General features: G+C 35.4%; 1 protein-coding gene and 2 long non-coding RNA genes across 20 annotated transcripts in view; 1 reads left to right on the top strand and 2 right to left on the bottom strand.

The window, feature by feature from the left end:
* The window catches only part of LOC100244400 (uncharacterized), a 44,309-nt gene extending 39,817 nt beyond the window's left edge, over window positions 1-4,492 (bottom strand). For both annotated transcript variants that reach the window (XM_002265343.5, XM_019218085.2), the window contains exon 1: window positions 3,992-4,492. In XM_002265343.5, coding sequence (XP_002265379.2) covers window positions 3,992-4,472 — 481 coding nt within the window. In that variant the 5' untranslated portion in view covers window positions 4,473-4,492. The remainder of the gene's footprint in view (window positions 1-3,991) is intronic.
* Window positions 4,493-4,786: 294 nt separating this feature from the next.
* On the top strand, window positions 4,787-12,491 carry LOC100852918 (uncharacterized). 17 transcript variants are annotated; one of them, XR_009465867.1, is made up of 8 exons: window positions 4,787-5,005; window positions 6,863-7,034; window positions 7,234-7,334; window positions 8,299-8,527; window positions 9,762-9,974; window positions 10,516-10,571; window positions 10,671-10,730; window positions 11,948-12,491. It is a non-coding gene; the product is annotated as an uncharacterized LOC100852918 (long non-coding RNA). The 17 variants fall into 17 exon arrangements; XR_009465868.1 differs by having other exon boundaries at window positions 10,671-11,958; window positions 11,994-12,491; XR_009465874.1 differs by lacking the exon at window positions 11,948-12,491 and adding an exon at window positions 11,381-11,731 and having other exon boundaries at window positions 4,814-5,005; window positions 8,344-8,527; window positions 10,671-11,180.
* A 321-nt stretch (window positions 12,492-12,812) lies between these two features.
* On the bottom strand, window positions 12,813-18,876 carry LOC104878157 (uncharacterized). The gene is made up of 2 exons (XR_785070.3): window positions 18,458-18,876; window positions 12,813-13,451 (listed from the first exon to the last, which is right to left on the bottom strand). It is a non-coding gene; the product is annotated as an uncharacterized LOC104878157 (long non-coding RNA).
* Between the last annotated feature and the right edge of the window lie 2,811 nt (window positions 18,877-21,687).

The raw sequence follows: 21,687 nt of genomic DNA, 5'->3' as shown, positions 1-21,687 counted from the left end.
AAGAAAAGGGAGGAGGAATAGAAGCTATTTAGAGATATGCAAAGTTTAGTGAAGAAGATTTGAATCCTTTTGTCCTCTTTGCATCTTGAGAAGGAAATCCAAAGCCTCGAGTGCTCAGTCAATTATAATAGTGTTTCAACCACAGTAAAAGGAAAGGAGAGAGGGGTGCAGAGTTAGTGGCAGGGGTCTCTGTTGACCACTAGTGGTTCAACTAGGGGTTCTTTGTTCATTCTAGGTAAGGTTTTTTATGTTTTTCTCTTTTTTGGTTTTTCGCTAAGGGGTTTCCAGCCCTTGTTGGAGCTAGGTGTTGGTGGGACGGTGGGTTTTAATCTTTCTCTCTTTTTTTATTGCTTGCCTATGGGTCATATTTGTATACTCCGTGTGTGCTTTGTTGCACCTTTTTGCAAGCGTTTTTAATATATTTTGCCTATTTACCTATCAAAAAGAAAATATTTGAATCCTTTTGTGAAAGATTTGAAAGTCATATTAATGATATAGAAAAGCGGAAAGTAGCAAAGGCTTTGATCACATTGTAGAGGGTAAACCTAGTTCATCTAGAAGAGACCAAGGTGTAATAAATGTCGAGTTAATTGGTGAGGAATTTAGGAGTACATAGAATATAAATTGGGGTAATGTGGAGGCCAAAGGGCAAGTAGGGGGTATTTTAGTTTTTTTGGGACAATAAGGTCATGAAGCTTCTGGAGGTAGAAATGGGGTGCCTTCTCTTTCATGTTGGTTTAAGAACTGCAAGGATAATTTTATTTAGATGCTTTTAGGAGTGTATAGGTCAATTCATAATGGAGAGAGAGAGAGAGAGAGGATCTATGGTCAAAATTGGGAGATATTAGAGCATTGTGGAGCAACCCTTGTTGCATTGGAAGGGATCTTAATGTTTGTCAAATTCCTAGGGGAAAGAAGAAATTTGAAGATCATAGATGAGCTTCAATTGAGGGATCGTCCCCTTGCGGCGGGTCCCTTTACTTAGTGTGGTGATCTAAATATTCAATCCTTTTCTAGACTGGTTAGCTACCTTGATTCAAAAGAGTGGGAAAGTCACTTCAATTGTTTGACCCAAAGTGTGTTGCCTAAACTTGTTTTTGATCCTGCTCCTATTTTATTGATGAAAGAGAGATGAGGAAGGGCAAAATGCCTTTTGGGTTTGAAAATATGAAGCTAAATGTAGAAGGTTTTAAAGACCTAGTTAGAAATTGGTGGGAAGGCTACAATGTTAATGGCTCTTATAGCCACATTTTAGCTAGCAAACTAAAGGCTTTGAAGCAGGATCCACAAGTCTAGAATAGAGAGGTGGTAGGGAATTTGTCTACTAATAAAGTTGCAACTCTCAACAAGATTGGTTTCGGGGATGCAAAAACAAAGGAGACCGCCCTTTCAATGGAGGAAAGTGAGGTTAAGAGGGGATAATGGAGGAGTTCAGAATGTAGGTAGTAATACAATAGATCTCCTAGAGGTAGAAACCACGAGAATTATGGCTAAAAGAAAGAGAAAAAAAAATTCTGAAGTTCTTCCACAAAATGTCAAATTCCCATAGAAGGACTTATTTGGTTACAATTAAAGTGAACTTTAAGCAGGAGGAGAGCTTCAAAGAAGGCCTTATTTGATGAATTAGTTGATAGTCCATATGGAGAAAAAAGGTGAAGGCTTAGGCATCAAAAATTTGTCTATTCTAAACAAGGCCTTCCTTGGAAAATGGTGTTAGAGATTGCAACTAAGAATAATCCCTTTGGAAGCAAGTCATTATAGGGAAGAGTGGGGAGGAAGAGGACGGATGGTGCTCGAGAGCATCGAAGGAAAGGATATGGGGTGGAGTTGTGGAAGGCTATTAAGAGCAAGTGAGAGGAGTTTCATAATAAGATTGGGTATAGGGTGGGAAACGGTAGGAGGGTAAAATTTTGGAAGGATAGATGGTACAACAATGATTCCCTAGAAGAGGCTTTTCCTAAGTTGTTCTCTATGGTCCCTGCTAAAGATGTACAATTGACTAATTTGTGGGAGTAGAGTAGGTAGAGAGGTTGTTGGAATCCCTTGTTTACAAGACAAAACATCGACTAAGAGTGAGGAGAGGTGTAGGTTTTTTAAGAGATTGCAAGGGCAAATAATTAGAAGGGATGTAGAGGATATCATAATTTAGTTGGATATCAAAGAGTGGCAAATTTATAGTTAAATCGCTTTATTCCTTAAGAAATCATAGAATGGAGGCATTTCCATCTGGCATTATATGGACTATGGGTTCCAATGATAGTTGACTTTTTTGTTTGGAAGCTTTATGGGGAACATTCTAACTTCAAATCAACTTAAAAGGAGGGGTTCACAGTTGTCGGGTAAGTGTTATTTGTGTAAAGTAAAGGAAGAAACGATGGACCATATCCTCCTTCATTGTTCCAAAGCAGTCATGCTTTGGCAATTAATTTATGCTCTATTAGTTGTTCAGTAAGTGGTGATCTCCTTAGTTCGAGATGTCCTTCTAAGCTAGCACATACCCTTTGTAGGAAAACAGTGTGGAGAGCAGCTCCTTTATTTTGATTTTTGGAGTAGAGAAATAAGAGAGCTTTCGAGAACACTAAAAATGCAGATCGAGCAATTAAACAACTATTTATGTACAATTTTTTAGAATAGGTTAGGGTACGCACAAGAGACAGCTCTTTGTCAATGATCAACGCTATCGATAGTTGAACTCTAAGAGTCTAAGTAAGGCAAGGGTGTTGTTTTTTGTGTTTCCCTCTACCATGTTTCACCTTTAGCGCTTGAATACACCATGTATACTTTTGTGTGCCCTTTTGATAAGCACTTTTAATACAATTGATCCTTACCTATCAAAAAGACCATGCCAAATTGTTGCAAATTTCTTTCATTTAGAACATCTGATAACTTGGTACCTTCTTTCCAAAAGAATAAACATAAAAGAAATCCAAAAAGAGTATTCATTCTATCATGTCCCTAAATTGTCTTGCATTCAAAGGAACAACACTTACAACCATAACGTTCGAATGCTAGTTAGTGAATTCAAGACATGTGTCAAGGCAAATCTCAAGAAACATTCATAACACCATAAACCTAATTTGCAAGAGTCATGTGGGGCATAGCTTAATACACAAGGATCACTTCATGACTGACTGCAGATCCGACATAATTTTCAGAAATAAGTCTCTCACAACATAATAAAAATATCAAAATCATACTAAACTCAATTCAGTGAAACCTTAGTCCTAACAATTAGGGGTGTTAGGTAAATCCTATTTTGCCACTTGCCCCTACTTGAGGTAATATCCTCCCTTTAAAATCATGTGACCTTCTCAAAATTCCAGTTTGTCAACCCTTGAAGCCAAAATTCCAGTTTGTTAACACTTGAAGCTGGAACTTGGTTGTCTGGACAAATGTGATGAAACTATTTTGATACACTTCAGGTCAAGCTATAACCTAAACTTCCAAACAAAATAAGAAATATCATTATTTGGTTTGCTAGTGACTAAGCTGGAGGTTCCTCGATAAAAATCTAATCAAAAATCAGAGTTCAAGCTAATATTTCACAGAAATAATAAAAAGAAGAACAATGATGAAATTTTTCAACAAATTAATATGATAGGGCAAATGCAGTTCCCTCTCTATATCATCAACATCCAAGCAATTATGGCAGTGATTCCACAATTGAACTTCATTTGGTTGCCAAGAAGATGAGGAAAAAGAAAAGGAAAAAGAAAAGGAAAATAAAAAGGTAAAAACTCAAAACACCACTTTCAACTAAACAATTGCCGCATTGAACTAAGTGGAGCTCTGGTGATTATGTTGTTTTTCAGGATCCAGACATAGCAAAATTTAAAGACATGTTTGGTTCTGTTACCAGAAAACGGTTTTCAAAAACCAAAATTGTGTTGTGGTCAGTTGATAAATACGCCCTAGAATTCATAGATTGCATTTACTGTTCTTTTCCTCCATTCTCTCGGTAACCAAACAGCTACCACAAAACTAGACTCACCCTTGGTGCGTCCCTCTAAATCAAGTTTCTTCAACCTCCCGTCGCTCCCAGTCGCGCTAATCTTCAAGTAAACCCTGTCGCCACCTGGTCCAGTCACCGGAATACAATCACCGTCAATCTCTGACGCGTATCGCGAAACGATTCTCTCCTCATCAACAACCATAGGCTCTAAATCACCGTCACTGTCCTGCGGCAGCGAGTACCGCAGCCAATCTTCCTCAGCTCCGGTCTCAGACAGATCAGCTTTGCTACGCTTTCCAGAATCGGGGGCATCTGGTCCGTCGGATAGGGGGCGTTTCTGGCCATTGACTTGAGGTTGTGAGAGTGGTGAAGGAGGTTCAGGGAGCTGTTCTTCTTCTTCTTCAGGGTAGGGTTCTGGGGGTTCTTGGTCTTCGTAGTCTTCGAGGTCTTGGTGGAGGTGAGAATTGGCTTCCAGCCATTCGAGCTCTTCTGGGAGGGGAATATACATGTTGGCGTCCATTGATGGGTGAAGGTGGGCAGGAGAATGGTTGCAGAGAAGCGATTGAGATTCTGGCACTCGTTTGGCGGGAAAGTGAAGAGTATAGGGACAAAGCCGGGTTAAGGTGGTATTGGTGGTACTTAAGGGAAGGAGAAAAAATAAAGGGAAAGTTAGGTTTTGGCTTATTGACTTGAAAAATATATAGTTTTGAAAACTTAATTTTACATATTTTAAAATTGATAATGTAATTAGAAAATATTTGGAGAATCATGCACTTTCAGCTTATGTGTATTTCAATGCCAAAAATACCCTTCACCTTGCCAGCTAAGCGTTCCACATCTGAAAATTCAAAAGAGAAAAACCCTCTGAATCTAAAACTTAAAGTTATCATATTTGCAAAAGACCCGACCCCATAAACTTTGAAATTTGGTGAAACCCTCTGTCACTTCCTCTCATTTTGCCCTAACCCGATCTGCATTTTCATCAAAGGTCGAATATTTTTAAGGTTTCTGGAAACCGAAGTGGAGCTTCCTCTTCCTTTGGATTAATCGCAGGTGAGTTTTCCATTTAAGGATTCGTTTGGCTGTTGAGAAAATATTGGGGCCGAAGGTTGTTTTGCATTGTTCACGATCCTGTGATTTAAAATATTTGGGATTTTTTTTTGTTATCTTAAATTTTTATGTTTACAAGACGGCTGTTTGTGGGGAATCGTTGAGGAAAAAAAATTGAGAACCACCAGTGTTTGAAATATCAAGAAATATTTCGGTATTTATCGGTATTTTTTACCCTTTTTTGGGGAAATTTCCCGATATTCCCTACCAGCCCAGCCCTCGCAGGATGCAAAATCTGTCCTTTTTAAAATAAAATAAAAATAAAAAAAAACATAAAATGCTATTTGGTAATCTGATTACGATTTGCAGGCAAAGTTTGTATTTTTCAGCCTGGCTCAAAAATCGTGGATTTAGGGTTTGTGAAATTTAAATCCAATGGCACAAAAACAAAGAGACCCCTAGAACAGATCCAGAAAACACAGGGAGGAAAAAAAAAAGTAATTTTTTTTGTTTTCCTCGGGGGTTTTGCATGGATTTTCTCGGAAATCAAACGATGATGAATTTTCCCAGAAATCAAATGGGGGATGGATTTTCTTGGGAATCAAACGGGATGGATTTTCTTGGGAATCAAACGGGGGTTGCAAAAAAAAAAATTAATAACGTGATTAGATTAGTACCTGCGAGGATTGAGAGTGGCAGAGGAAAATAGGGCCTTTTTAGGGATTCTCTCGTCTGGAGAGAAAAGGGCTCCTTGATGCCCGAGTGAGAGAAGTGGGTGGCCCTTTTGAGTTTTAGATTTAGTATGATAAAAAAAGGGAAACAAATCATGAGAACAATTTGCTCCATATAAATAATTATTAATTATTAATTATCCATCTTAATTTTTATTAAATCAAAACCGTGGCTTGGGTTCAATCCTTGCTACCATTGGACTATGATACTCTTTGATAATATATATTTAATTTAAATTTGTTAAGGTTCATCATTAAAAAAATATAATTCTAATTATTTTATTTTAAATTGTATTTAATTGATTAATAAAAAAATAAAAATCAATATTATAATTTTTTTAACAAGTTTTATTTATATTATTTATATGATAATTAAATATAAAAAAAGATATGTATGTGAAATGCATTTGTCATGTGTTTGGGGGGTGGGGTTGCATTTGAGTATGCTTAGCATTTGTCATGTTACTGAAATGCATGCTCATCCCCCATCTGCTTCTAGTTTTAGGAGTATGCTTAAACTTGAAAGAAGGTAATTTAAATTACTTTGACTCAAACCAGCTTTATTTGGTTGAGATGTTTGTACCCTATCCAATTTCACCCAAACACAAGGTAGTAAAAAAACTCTATCTGTAATTGTACATGTGAGCAGCAAGGATGGCATGAATGTCCTTGTTCTCAATGTAAGATAAAGTGCATATCTCAGGGACATGGGCTCTAAAATGCATGGCAACTATTACAACTGACCAATATTTGACCCATTTCGATGAACATAGATAATGTATTTGGAGACTGGCTAAAAAAGGGATAGGAGAGTTGAGATGATCTCACCAGGTGAGTCTTGGATTTTTGAATTTGAGGGCCTTCTGAACTCTTAGGAATCAGATCTGCTGGTCTGTCCATGCATGGGCTGGCTTGAGACTAGGTTCTGGAAAGCTTATGCTCACCTTGAATCACAAAATAGTGTAAGAGTGACTATCACCTGAACCTAATTTTTATGAATGTTATTGCATGATGGTACTTTTAGAAAGCTGAACTCAAACCCAACCACATCAGACTTGGTGTGATCATAGTTTGATAACTATATTGCAACCTCCCATTTGATGCATGCATTTTTTTGGAAAATTTTCAGCTACTTTAAAAGCTAGTCGCCGAAGCCAGTTCTTGGAGTGCTGCTGATTTGTGCTGTTTCTAATGAAATGTGGAACCGTGCTTACATGCAGCCATTTCCTGCAAAATGCAGAGGCTTAGGTCTGCTACTAGGCAGACCCTTCTAGCACCCTGGAAAAAGGAGCCTGCATTGGGTAAGCAAGCTTCCTATATCAAAACGTGCAACTTGGGTTCATGTAGGAGCGTGTGTATAATATTTTCCCATTTGTCTGCTGCAAATGGTTCTTTGTGATTTTTCACTGTTTCAGACTTTGATCAGTAGCTGCCAGTAAAGTTTGATTTTGCCTTTCTCTTCTTAATTTGGTGTTCATTATAAGTCCATTAATTTTGTAGGTGGATCATGAGAGACAAAACTGAGGTGCAGAATGGAAGACGAATGTTGTGTGACAAAGAGTGTTCTTTACAATACTCGGTCAAAATGGAGTTGGTTTGAGGTAAAAGCACTTGCACTATCTCAGAGCATCAGTGTAATCATGTCTCATTTTATTTTTGTGTTAAAGAATTTTAAAAGCTATTTTAAAACCTGTAGCTAGTTTAAAAGTTAAGTGATGGTTTAATGGTTTTCAAGCTGGACCAAATAAATTAGGGTGATGCTACTATTTTGGACCAATGTTAATTTAATGACAAGGTCATGATTAGAGCCACCTAAGAGCATATAAGATTTTATTATCTCTTTTTGGTACTGCTTAGGTCAATCCTTCTTCAATGAGAGGGACCTTATTGGGTGGAAATGGGAGTTTTGTGGGCAAAAGGCAGAGGAAAGCATGGAAACCTGTGCCACTATGTTTGTTTTTGATTATTTGGGTGGATAAAAATCATAGATAGTTTGAAGATGTGGAATAGCCCAAGTGCTAAAAACCTGTTTCATATGTGCCTTCTCCTTTGCTGAAGAGAGTGCCTTGATGCTTGATCCTATGTTAGATTGCATTGACTGGTTGGCTTCTTATTAATGGGAGGGTGCTGGTTTTTTATTTTCCATTTTGAATTTGGGCACCCATGGCATACTTCCTATATATTTGGGTTGTGTCCCCTCTTATGTTAGGTGCTTTTAGATTAATTTATCAGTGTCTACAAAAAATATATGGGTAGATGATTTTATATCCCAAAAACTGAGTCTAATAAATCTCCTTCCTCTTGGTCAGCATGCTTGTTGATTTACTTGGGGAGTCAATCTCTTGAGTTAAGTTAGGCTAAATAACTTGTGTCCTTCTAGTTACAAATTATAGTATACAATGTTTAACCTGAAAGCTCTATCCGACCTCTGTGTCAAAAGGTTCTTCATGTTTGTTTGTTGAAATCTTGGTTTTTTAAAACATGTGAGAGAAAAGTTGAGAAAAAAATATATAGAAACTTTATCCTTGGACATCATCTTCACCAACTTCGGTTTGCTTGTCACAGAATGACCACTTACAGCAGAATAACAACCCATTGTCTTTTAATCAGCCATCAATGATGTTCAAAGACACGAGTCAAGATAGAGAAGCTCAGCCATCAATGAGCTTAAACAAGATTTGGCTCGTAGGTTTGGTATAGAGGGACAGCTGGAGGACTGACAGAGGATAGGCTGGAAACTCGTGTACTTGGATCATGAGAATGACGTTCTGCTAGTGGGGGATGATCCTTGGGAGTAAGTTCTCTATTTCATTAGTTAATAGAGCTCATTTATATTCGTGCATTTTAATCTGAAGGAGTGGTAATACTAGAAAAGGTGGAATAAGAAACAATCAGATTCTGAAGGAGTTATGAGGTGGGATCAATTCAAGGTAATGATGCGGGAAAGTATCTAACATGATGTGGTCATTTGCATTGAAGACCGTCTGATGCACCAATAAAAAAAAGTGGTTAGATTTAGATTGAAGAAGGGATGAGAGTAGAGGAAGCCCAAGAACAGCATAGGTTAACATGGGGAGAAAACACATGATTTCATTTGATTTAACAGAGTATGCCTTTAGCAGAGCCAAATGGCAATGGGGGATTTCTGTATCCAAGCTGAAATAGTTGGGATTTAAGGAATTTATGAGTTGGGTAATAGTCAATTTTGTTGATTTGTTGTCAATCTTTGGGGGCACTGTTGGAGAGAGTAAAATTGCAGATAGCTTGAACATCATGCTCATGTCTGATGGTATATTTGTACTTTGGCAAACTTCTATTTACTTCAAGTTTTCCTGAGTAGCTGAGTTTGATCTAGAAAATGGATCAATGTGGTGTGTGTTGCACCAGTACATTGAAATGTGGCATGATGGTGTAGGTTCATTTAGAGTATTTATTTAGAATACAATAAACAATCTCAAATAAAATATCAGTTTGCTTTTTTCCATTAGTAAAAAGTGGATTAATAAAACATTTTATTTAAAATGCAACTCTCTGTTCTATTATATTTCGATTTGTTACTTTTAATATATTTTACTTCTCAAAATGATTCGGAAGGAGAGTGATTCTTTTGAGTTTTAGTTATGTTGTGGGAATGAGAGTAAACAATGATTTGGAATATGTTATTTGGACCATAAATAACTAGGCTACTAGCATTTTTCTGTACCCTGCTTTGTCTAATGCTGCAGTTTGAATAGCATGGAACTATTGCTTACTCTTATTAAGAATAGCTTTGATTGTATATCTGATTCTAGCAACAAGTTGACTTCATTCTAGCTTCATTTGATTTGGACAATAAATATCATTTTATTTATTGGTGAGAAAGCATGATTTTTCATTTGGTTCTTATTTAATTTTTTTACTGTTGTTGCTTAGGTCAATGTAATTTTCTCTACATGTATATTTTGTTTGTTTAATGTTACATTATAACCTCATTATGTTATTTTTTTTGCTTTTCTCTTGAAATGAATGCTGATGTTTTGACTTAGCAGGTGAATTTAGGTTAAAAGATGAGTACTCTGGATGCAACTCGAGCAGAACTTGCTCTTGTAATTTTGTATTTGAACAAAGCTGAAGCTAGGGACAAGATATGCAGGGCAATACAATATGGTTTGAAATTTTGGAGTGATGGACAGCCTGGTACTGCCCAAAATGTTGACAAATCAACCAGCTTGGCACGGAAAGTTTTCCATCTTTGGGTCATGGTAATCATGAATTATTATTCTCTCCCGCACATGAATTTTAATTCCGGTCAGATTCTGAATTTTAATTCAGCAAAGGATTGTAACCCAACTCTCCCCACAATTTTGCAATGGACATGGAACAAGTAACCAGGGACAAGTCTGGGTGGGGATTTAAAAGGTCTATTCCAGAAGAAATAATAGCTTTCCATTTATTTGGTTGATATTATAGTATATAGAGGCTCTATAGCATATCAAGATTTGAATATCCAACACTCTAGTTCATACTTTATCTTCAAGATCCATGAAGTTGATGTATGGGGATGTAAGGAATTTCTTGCATAGGTGATGAAGAAAGAACAAAATAGGAATTTGATATATGATATTTATGACTTAAATCGGTGTTTGGTGATGAAAAAGGTTATAGATGTCATAGGTGAATTAAGAATTTAATGAATAAAAATATCTTACAGATTGCAGATATAACTAGTGACCCATTGAATCCACAGTAAGCAGTGACATACCATTTTAATACCCAAATATTGTTGTTCCTTTTCTCTTGAAGGTGATGATGTGAAGGAAAAAAAGCCGGATCCATCAATATACCAAACATCTGTGAAGGTAGATAAAAGAAATTTAAATTTTTGTGTGCAAGCTACTTATTTCTGTATTTACTTGGCAACTGTCATGATCTGATCTTTAAGCTTTTGTACCTCTCAGAGGCTAGGAGTGTCAGAGAAAGATTGTTTGGTGGTGGAGGATAGTGTTAGTGGGTTACAGGTAGATTTTGTTTCTGTGAGATTATTAGTTAATCTTTATACTTGGATTAAAGAGTTTCAAGAGCATGAATAAAACTGAAAAAAAAAAAGAAAAGAAGAAAAGTTTGCGCAGCTGTGTCTTCGAGAGACATAGGGTTATGCCACGCAACTTTTGCAAGATAAAGGATGTTTATGTTCTGTCTGTTAGCAAAAGCAATTTGTGGAATCTTATGGGAAAACTTAGGCATTACTCTGTTGTAAATAATCTTAGATTCACAGCATACTGGAAACTTAGGCTTTACTGTACAATACAGTGGAACTGCTATTATATGCGCCAACTCGTCCAGTTATAGATTCTGCGTTAGTATTCTTATGGATGATGGCTGTTGGAACTGTTGTCTGTGCTGCACTTTGGCCAGAGTATATTGCGTGTGAGCAGAATGATGAGCGCTATAATGAATTGTCACCAAAGGTTTTAATATCCTCCATTTTAGAATCTTGAAGTTTACATTTAAGTTTCTTTAATTGGAATGCTTGTTGCAGATGTCTTGATATGCATCATAGTTAACTTGTGTTGAAATTACTCGATTTTTTAACTTTTAAATATTGTGTAATATATAATGATTAATGGGACTCAGCATTTGAGATGGACTCTCTTTTTTCATTGGCTAGGCTTTTGAAGCTGGGGCAACAAAAGATAATCAAGGGAAGGAAGTCCTTGATATTAGTGAAAAGGGTGTTGTAGGTTTTGTCATGTGAGACTAGTACTGGATGTGCTAAAAAGCCAAAGAAAGGTGTTCCTGGCACACCATGGGTTTGGAGGCAATTTGATTAACCCTCTTAGATATAGTCTGAGGGGAATGTGAATATTATTTTCTTCATAGATAGCTTATATTTAGACTGTGTTAAATACTATAATTTTGTTGTAATAAAAAGTCTGTATCATTACCCGTTGCTATCCCTCACAAAATATTGTGCCACTTCATTTAATGAGTATAGATTTCAGTATTATTCTGATGTTTATTAATATGAATTTCAACCAGCCTGTAAAGTTCCATGTGATGGTTGTGGAAAATTTTGTTTTTAATTACTTTCAGTTTTCACTATCACATCAATTTATGCATATTTCTTCATATGCGGTCTATATGAATAAGTTCGTATATTAGAATTTATATAAATTCACATCATATGGTAGTTTGATTTAGGTAATGACTTCTAGTCATTTTTTCACTGTTGCAGGGCTTCCTCATGTAAGGTGTATGGTGTTGTCCCGCCCCCGCACCAGTTATTGGTTGGTGTTCAGAGTTCTGGGAGTGAGCTAAATGTAAAAACAAGTTCAAATGCTTGTTTGACATCATCGGCTGGAAGCTCTACACCAACTCCATTAGTTTCCTCTTTTGACTTTGTGAACAGTGATTTATCGGTTTGGTGTTTATCATGCGATGCATATTTGGATGCTCAAGCGATTTTGCAACTCCACCCTGTTTATGAAACTACATATATACTGAAATTTGGCCAGGCCCCTCCATTTCCAACCACAAATAATCAAGCAGAAGCTTCAACTTATGCAATTAAGTTTCAACATGGCACATTAGATTTGTAGGTTCTACTATTGAGTCCTTATTTTTGTTCTTCTCATTTTGGAAATTGGGAAGGATGTTGGGTTCTGGTTGGTTGTTAAGAAAAAACCAATTGTCACAACCATTGTTAAAAAATTATCCTTGAAATAGTTAAGGAAAACTGATTCTGTTTTATGCAATACCAAAGAGAGTTATACAAGACATTCAGATGATTTCCTATATTAATTAATTTCAAATGACTGTTATTATTTACAATAGTAACACTGAAAATCAAACAAAAACATCAGTTGATGGTTTCTGGTAATTATGTTAATGTCATCCTTCACCAAAATCTGGAGTTCCTTTCTGCATTTCAGCTTGCCCCACCTTGCATCAACTCTCTCACAGGGAAATATTGGTTGATTAAGGCTGTTGAAACACAAAACAATTACAAATTAGCACAAACAAAACCAACTTGCATGTTGAGCAACACCCATTCTGGTTTATGAGAAACTTGGTTTCATTCATCAAATCAAAAACCTGGATTGATTTGGTAAAATGCGTCATTTATAGGATTATATTAGGATTTAAGTAACAAGGTTACCAACACCTTTCAACCTCACTTCTGCTAGTGACACAATTTATTCTGCATTGAATCCATTCTAAATGACAAATGCAGCCTCTAATTCTATGGCAACAACGAACAAAAATAGGAAGAACTTCATTTCAATATGCCATGCAGTGCCTCCTCCCTCGGCCATTTCTTCTGTTAGTGTTCTGAAAATGGCTCAACTTGAATATAGTAGCAGGAAGTAGGAACACAAAGACATGCCACCAATATGGGGTCAAGAATTCTGTTACCAGGAAATAGCCATTTCACAATATTCCTACACCATTGGAGGGGCTTACCACAGAGAATAAGATGGATAACTGAAGATATGAATGCATGATCAGTTGAGCTTGAAATTACCCTGTATGTCAAATTTTGCTAGTTACACCAACACTTTTAACCACAAGGCTGTGGGGCACTGCAACCAGTTTGGTGGGTGTTTGTGTAGGTAAGGGGGTTGAGTGGGGGTTTGGGATGTTGGATGGGGGGATGGGGTAGGGATATTGTACCTTAGAACTTCTTTGAAGTGATCTGCACATTCCTTGCAGGGGTACATACGAGATAATATTGCCATCTGCACGCCAAATGCAATTATGTCAGTTTTCTTAATACAGAATAGGAACAATGCTTCAGCTGAACCATAAAATTCTGCTTCTACTTTCTTCCTAGATTGTGAATTGTGAATTGTCGTACAAACACACACACACACACGTGTGTGTATAACAACCACTGACATTATTGTAACAGCTTACTGTTATAACTCCCTTGAATGACAATAGGAATTCAAATTCACAAATAGCTTTTGTAGTGACAATAAAAATTCAAATTCAAATTCAAAAATAGTTTTTCTCTCTTTAGTTATAGCTGAAACCAATAGCTTCTTTGGCCACTTCCCTTCATATTTAATAACTTTTTCCTCATCAAATTCCCAAATGGATTCATTTTCACAACAGGATGCAAAGATACATAATACAAGACATGCACAAGACACCTAACTTTGCCTCATAACCTTCATATTTAACTTAATTCACAAAGGAAGGCCCGAGGCTTGGGAAAGGTAGACCTTAACTTTAGCTAAGGTAGTACCTGAGGTCCTTTAAGGTGGTACCTAAGGGTCATTAAGGTAGTATCTAAGAGCCATTAAGGTAGTACCTAAGGGCTCTTAAGGTAGTACTTAAGGTACAGTCCCAAAAAACCATTGGTGGACCACTTTAGCACACAAGAGAACCACATAATGGCATGGTCTAAGGGTCACAAAGGAAGACTCAAGGCTTGGGAGAGGTTGAGTTGAAGTTTAGTTAAGGTAGTACCTAGGGTCCCTTAAGGTAGTACCTAAAGGCCACTAAGGTAGTACCTAAAGGCCATTAAGGTAGTACCTAAGGTACGGTCCCTAAAAAGCACTTGGGGGCCACTTGAGCACTCAAGAGAAGCACATAAGAGGATGGTGCAAGGGTAGGAGAGGAAGGCCCGAGGCTTGGGAGAGGTTGAGTTGAGGTTTAGCTAAGGTAGTACCTAAGGGCCCTTAAGGTAGTACCTAAAGGCCACTAAGGTAGTACCTCAAGGCCACTAAGGTAATACCTCAAGGCCACTAAGGTAGTACCTAAGGTACAGTTCCTAAAAAGCACTTGGGGACCACTTGAGCACTCAAGAGAAGCACATAAGGGGATGGTGTAAGGGTAGGAGAAGAAGACCCGAGGCTTGGGAGAGGTTGAGTTGAGGTTTAGCTAAGGTAGTACCTAGGGGCCCTTAAGGTAGTACCTAAAGGCCACTAAGGTAGTACCTCAAGGCCATTAAGGTAGTACCTAAGGTACAGTCCCTAAAAAGCACTTGGGGACCACTTGAGCACTCAAGAGAAGCACATAAGGGGATGGTGTAAGGGTAGGAGAAGAAGACCCGAGGCTTGGGAGAGGTTGAGTTGAGGTTTAGCTAAGGTAGTACCTAGGGGCCCTTAAGGTAGTACCTAAAGGCCACTAAGGTAGTACCTAAGGTATAGTCCCTAAAAAGCACTTGGGGACCACTTGAGCACTCAAGAGAAGCACATAAGGGGATGGTGTAAGGGTAGGAGAGAGAGGCCCGAGGCTTTGGAGATGTTGAGTTAAGGTTTAGCTAAGGTAGTACCTAGGGGCCCTTAAGGTAGTGCCTAAAGGCCACTAAGGTAGTACCTCAAGGCCACTAAGGTAGTACCTAAGGTACGGTCCCTAAAAAGCACTTGGGGGCCACTTGAGAACTCAAGAGAAGCACATAAGGGGATGGTGCAAGGGTAGGAGAGGAAGGCCCGAGGCTTGGGAGAGGTTGAGTTGAGGTTTAGCTAAGATAGTACCTAGGGGCCCTTAAGGTAGTACCTAAAGGCCACTAAGGTAGTACCTCAAGGCCACTAAGGTGGTACCTAAGGTACAGTCCCTAAAAAGCACTTGGGAACCACTTGAGCACTCAAGAGAAGCACATAAGGGGATGGTGTAAGGGTAGGAGAAGAAGACCCGAGGCTTGGGAGAAGTTGAGTTGAGGTTTAGTTAAGGTAGTACCTAGGGGCCCTTAAGGTAGTACCTAAAGGCCACTAAGGTAGTACCTCAAGGCCACTAAGGTAGTACCTCAAGGCCACTAAAGTAGTACCTAAGGTATAGTCCCTAAAAAGCACTTGGGGACCACTTGAGCACTCAAGAGAAGCACATAAGGGGATGGTGTAAGGGTAGGAGAGGAAGGCCCGAGGCTTTGGAGAGGTTGAGTTGAGGTTTAGCTAAGGTAGTACCTAGGGGCCCTTAAGGTAGTACCTAGGGGCCCTTAAGGTAGTACCTAAAGGCCACTAAGGTAGTACCTAAGGTACAGTCCCGAAAAAACGAGACTACTTCCCAAAATTACCTTCTAAAATATTATTATTATGCCTAAACTTGAGGTGGGTCATCGGATGAATGGTTCTGTAATTGAGAAGTGCTCACCAAAATCATCAAATCAATTTCGACCCTATATGTAAAAGAAAACATTTATTTATCTACTTTCCCAAAAATACACTGAAATGTTCATGTTGTTCCAAAACTTGGAAGTGGGCCTTTGTATGGATGGCCATGTATTGGAGAAATGGTCAGCAAAATTATCTAATCTAAGACCTTTTTTTCCCACAGATACAGTCAGAAGTTTACATGGGTCATTTCATGAGTAGCCATATAGTTAAGAAATGCTCACCAAATCATCAATCAGATTCAAACCCATGTGAAAAAATGAGACTATCTCCCAAAAACACATTCTCAAATTAACTCATTATGTCAAAACTTAACCTAGGTCATTGGAAGAATGGGCTACAAATGCTGAAATGTTCATCAAAATCCTCAAACCCACACCTAAAAGGGAGAATTTTCCCTCAAAGTTTTGAGGAAAACAATGTGGAGACATCCAATAAAGGAACAAGAAAGAAGTAGGAAATAGTATTGGAAATGACTCAACAAAAGCAGTAAGAAATCATAATATTGGAATGTTCAGCAAAACTATTTTATGCAGGCCACTTCCCCTTGTGAGTGGTTAGCCTGTTGGATGCCTGCCTACCTATAGAACATTCATGAAGAATCCATATCCATTTCGAAACTGACAAAAATCTTCATATTCTAATCTATTTATGCAAAAGTAAAGTTTATTATTTTTCTAGATTATTTGATATTTTGGGATGCATTGCTTCCAATGATATGTTCACAGGAAACATGCTTAAGAAATGACCATAGATGATTTCTCAAAATGGAACTACACATGAGGAAATGATTTAGAAACAAGTATGGAACGATGTTGAACTATCTAATATGGATAAGAAATCTGGAAATTACAGTGAAAAAACTAACTCTTTTATTTTGCTATCTTTTTATCTAGGTTGTGGTTTAGTCTCATGCTTCAGGAAGAGTGTTCAGTTAATTTGCAACCAATAGTTACTTAGATAAGCTTCCTTTTTTGTTACACAATAAGGATTCGGTTCAAGGAAACTTTAAGAATACAGGGTTCAAGAGTGTTGTGACTAACAAATTAAGTGTTCTTTGTTTATAGGACCAAGATAGTGAGTTGAGAGGGTTATAGAAGAGTCTTCTGATTTGATTTGGGGATGAAGTGTTAAATTTAAATGGTTTTCTGCTGGTACCATTATTATTAATTTTTCCTCAGAAAAGGTGAAGAAAAAGACAGGATTACTCCTTGAAGGTGGAAATTCGTACCAGCAGAAATGGTCTTATTCTTCACCTTTTTCTGAGGAAAAATTATAGGATTACTCCTTGAAGGTGGAAACCCACTGAACGGAGACCCACATACCTCATGCTGTGTTTCCTCTGATCGGCTTCTTCTCGGTTCAGATTTGAGTGCTTATTACATGGAATATTTTGGAGACTAGTGGCTGCTTACATGGAGACCGTGGTGGCTGCTAACAAGGAAAACAAAAGGGCAATTTTGGAATAACTTTTTGAAACAGTATTTAGTGCATTAAAAAAAATATATTCTGATCATTAATGGACAAAGCCCATATTCCACTTTCTATGGGTTTCATTCCCATATAACCTTCAAATGGGGCTCCCCAAACACAACTTTCCCTAAAATATTCCAAAGAAAATTAAATATAATTAAAATTAGTTAGAAACTTATGCATTTTAAAATTATGTAATCTTTATATCGATGTGTTAAAATAAATAAAATGAGTTTGAAGTAGCAAATAAAAATAATTTATCATATTTAACTCTGTTTTTTTATTTTCCTTCACTTTTTCTTTCCTTTTACTTTTCCTATCTATTTTCTTTCCTTTGCATTTTCCCTCAAATTTTCCAAGAACCAAACATAGCCTAAGAGTTTTAACAAAATAAATAGGGCATTACAAATTGTCCACAATCACAAAATCAGGATGGTCCCAGAAGGCAAGCATACTTGAGAGAATGGGAATAAAATCACAGGAGAAAGGTAATGAAAAAAAAAAGATATGATCAATTAAAACAAACCGCTTCAGGAGCAATATGCAATAATTATAATGATGGTTTCCATTACAACTTACACAATGAATAATTTCACAGAATACAGAATTATGACTTGCTTAATTAAAGATAGATAAGGTACCAGCCCAATCTTCAATGTACTCACCAAAAGAAAAAAGAATATTTCAATTTGCCGAAGCAAATTATAAGTATACTAATAATATTCAAAAGCAACTTGCATTTGCAAGATTTTATACAATGTGATGTAATCCTTTCCAACCATCGATACAAGTTGTTCAATTTTAAACCATGGAGAACATTGTTCAACTTTATATTGACATTAAAATTCATATGAAAATAAGAAGGAATCTTAAGATATGCTCTTATCAGCCTAGCATGACACATATCTCCAAAAACAATTATTAATTGTAATATCAGAGGTTCAGAGTTCAGAAATTTGTAGCCTATTTGTTTCCAAATGTGCACCACTCAAAACCTAAATCGAATCATAATACCCGGATTCCAAAAATGTTGAAACCCTACATAATCTCCCTTGCATCAATGTGAAAATAAACCAACACAAAAAATACATCAACAAAAACAGAAAATGAGGGAGAGAAACATGATTCAAATGACTAGTCAAGAAGATAATCACCTGATGATGGTGATGAAGACAGAGATTCGGAGCTGGATCTTTAGACAGAGAAGAAGAGAGCAACTACAGTTTTCCCACATTCTCCGATCTACGTTGTTGACTAACGAAGAAGAGATTAGGGTTGGTTTCCCGGGATTCTAGAGATTTCGGGGATATATAAGAAAATAACAGGTTAGACTTCACGAGATTTAGGTTTTTCAGATTGAGAGGAAGACTAGACGGAGGTTAGGGTTTTAGAAATGGTGGGTTTTGAGAGGGAGATGAACAGATGGAGTCTTTGAGTTCACTGCCGGTGGAGAGAAAGTTAAGACAGAGAGAGAAATGTGAGGAGGGATGTATTGTTTTTTGGTTCTTTGTTTTTTTGGTTTATCAGATGTGGACGCTGACATGGCTGAATGGGGAGGGCAATTTGGGTATGAATTTACACCTCAACCTGGAGTGCTCAAAATGCAAATTATTTTTTATACTTAACTTGAAAATAGTAAACTTGTGTTTCAAAATCCTAATTATTTGCATATCAAAGACCCATAATATACTTTTCCCAAAAATTAAATGTTTAAAGAGAAATAATTTTCTTGCATTTGATTTTATTATGAAAAAATAGGGGGAGAAAATCTAGTATAATTAAAATTATTATTAGTTAATATATTTCAAAAATATTTAATCTTTATAAAAAAAATAAAAATAAATATCGTAGTGACTTTAAAATTATTCTTAGCATTTTCTGTTTTTCTATTTTTTTTTTCTCCTCCATTTTTCTCTATCATTTTTTTGATAATCAAAGATAGTCTATAAGGGTATTTAATAAATTAATCTAATCACTCCATAACTTAATTTAAATTCATTAATTAGATATATTTAATAAAATAATTTAATATTATAAATGAATTTTAAGTAATAAGTCAAAAAAATTAACTTATTTTTAATCTTTAATTTTTTTTTTTTGCATCATTTAATAATATATGGTAATGGTATATTTTACAAGTATAGTTCTACATCTACTACATATCTTTTATAATAAATGTTCATAGTTATCTCATATATTTATCATACTGTAAATAGATGTTTAACAAATAAAGTTATTATTTAAGCTTAATAAAAATAAATACGAGTTAAAATTAATGAAGATAAATATTAATTAAAATCAGTGAAGATAAATATTAGTTAAAATTAATAAGAATAAATATATTAATTAGATGATTTATAATAAAATTTAAATTAACTTTATTAAAAACCTTAAATCTTAAAGTTTAAAATAAATAATAAGTTTTAAATAATAGTTTAAGAATAATTTAATTTAAAGTCAACTTAACTTATCAAGTAATAAGTATTAAATTTTACAAAACACCCTTTAAGTGGTAAAAATTTTAATACCAAAATTATAGGTGCTCAATTTTATAAATAAAAAGTGTTTTGTATTATTTTAATTCAAAGTAGTAAATTTAATTTGAATATTCGATAATAGAAATAATGAAAGTTTGTTTTATTCTTTACAAATTTAAGGAATATTTGGTAAACTTAATACTTATTACTTAATGACTTAAGTTGACTTTAAGTTAAATCATACTTCAGTCATTGATTTAAAACTTATTACTTTAAGTATCAAGGTTGTTTGATAAAATTAATTTAAAATTTATTATAAATCATCAAATTGATATGTTTATTCTCATAAATTATTAGTTGGGTAAAGGAGATCAAATAACAATGGAGGTCATGGAGTAGCAAAAGAGATTATGAGAAATTATGACAAATGATGGTAAAAAAGTAAAATAAAGATGTAAATTTAAAAATGAGTTAATTGTTTTTACTTATTACTTAAAGTTGTTTTGTTGAATTTCTTTTTCAATGATATACTTTTTTTTTATACTTATCAACAAGATAAAAAAAAATTGAATTTAGAATAGAATAGGCACATCATGGAGGTCATAGAGTAGCAAAAGAGATTATGACAAATTATGACAAATGATGGTAAAAAAGTAAAATAAAGATGTAAATTTAAAAATGAGTTAATTGTTTTTACTTATTACCTAAAATTGTTTTTTACTTTAAGTTATTTTACCAAATATACTTAATTTACTTTACAACTTAAATTAAGTCGTTAAGTCACTTTGAGTTATTAAATTGGTTTACTAAACACACATTTTATTTCATACTTATCATATGCTATTCATAAATTTTTAAACATTGTGCATAATATTTCATGGAAATAAAATTATATTGTTTAAGTGAAATGGATAAATTTTTATCAATAATACAATTTTACATATTATGGTTAAAATTAATATATATAATTAATGATTATATTTTAGCCATCATTTATTTGGAAAGACTATATATTTATTAGTAAATTTTTCATGAAGAAAATAATTGGTATGAAACACTCATGCAACACTTCATTTTCACTTTAAAATTTTAGCTATAAGAATAAAATTAAGTAAAAAGAGTTTTTATTTATAGTTTAAATTATATTTTATGGACCCCGCATTTCGGCTCATGCGCTTCTACTAGATGACGAGCTCAATTTTTATTTTGAAAATGATTTTATTTATTAGAAAATGACTTGGAGTCACCACTTATTTTTGTTTTATTTTTAAAGGCTAAACAAAATAAAAAAGAAAACTCTAAGTGTCACTCCTTATTTTGGAAAAAGTGGTATGTGAAAAACCGGATCGGGTTCGGGGGTCAGGTTACTTATCGGAAAGGTACGGTAACGACTGTAGCACCCTCTAAGTCCCTAAAGTTGGGTCTCTACTAATAAAATTAAGTTGACATGACAATTGATGAATGAATCAATGAATACCCTAAATGATCATGCACATATGAGAATTAGAACATGCAGAGAGAATGACCAAGACGCAATTAATACATACCTTGGCAATGAACCACCATGCACTATCAAGAAATGGGGTTAGTGCACAATTAATGAATACAAAATATAGCTCGTGTGTCACTAAACAGATAAAGAACCATCAACAGCACACATGGCATTCATTTCAAATTCACTTTTATTTTGGTGAAAATTTATTTGATGTTGGGTCCCCACCAAAGCCCAATTTATTTTGCATGGATCAATTCCCATAATTCCATTATTTAGAATTACGGGATTTGATTTCTTGCTTATTTTAAAATATTTTTTAAAAAGGGATGGAAAGTTGTGAATTAAATCATTTGGAAATCAAGTTATTCAGAAAAAATAGTTTCAAATGCATGCATGCAGATATGGACTGTGA

The sequence above is a fragment of the Vitis vinifera genome, chromosome 6, assembly GCF_030704535.1.
Source record: "Vitis vinifera cultivar Pinot Noir 40024 chromosome 6, ASM3070453v1".
Taxonomy (NCBI): domain Eukaryota; kingdom Viridiplantae; phylum Streptophyta; class Magnoliopsida; order Vitales; family Vitaceae; genus Vitis; species Vitis vinifera.
The sequence above is the reverse complement of the archived record's forward strand: the minus strand, read 5'-3'. Positions and strand labels throughout refer to the sequence as shown.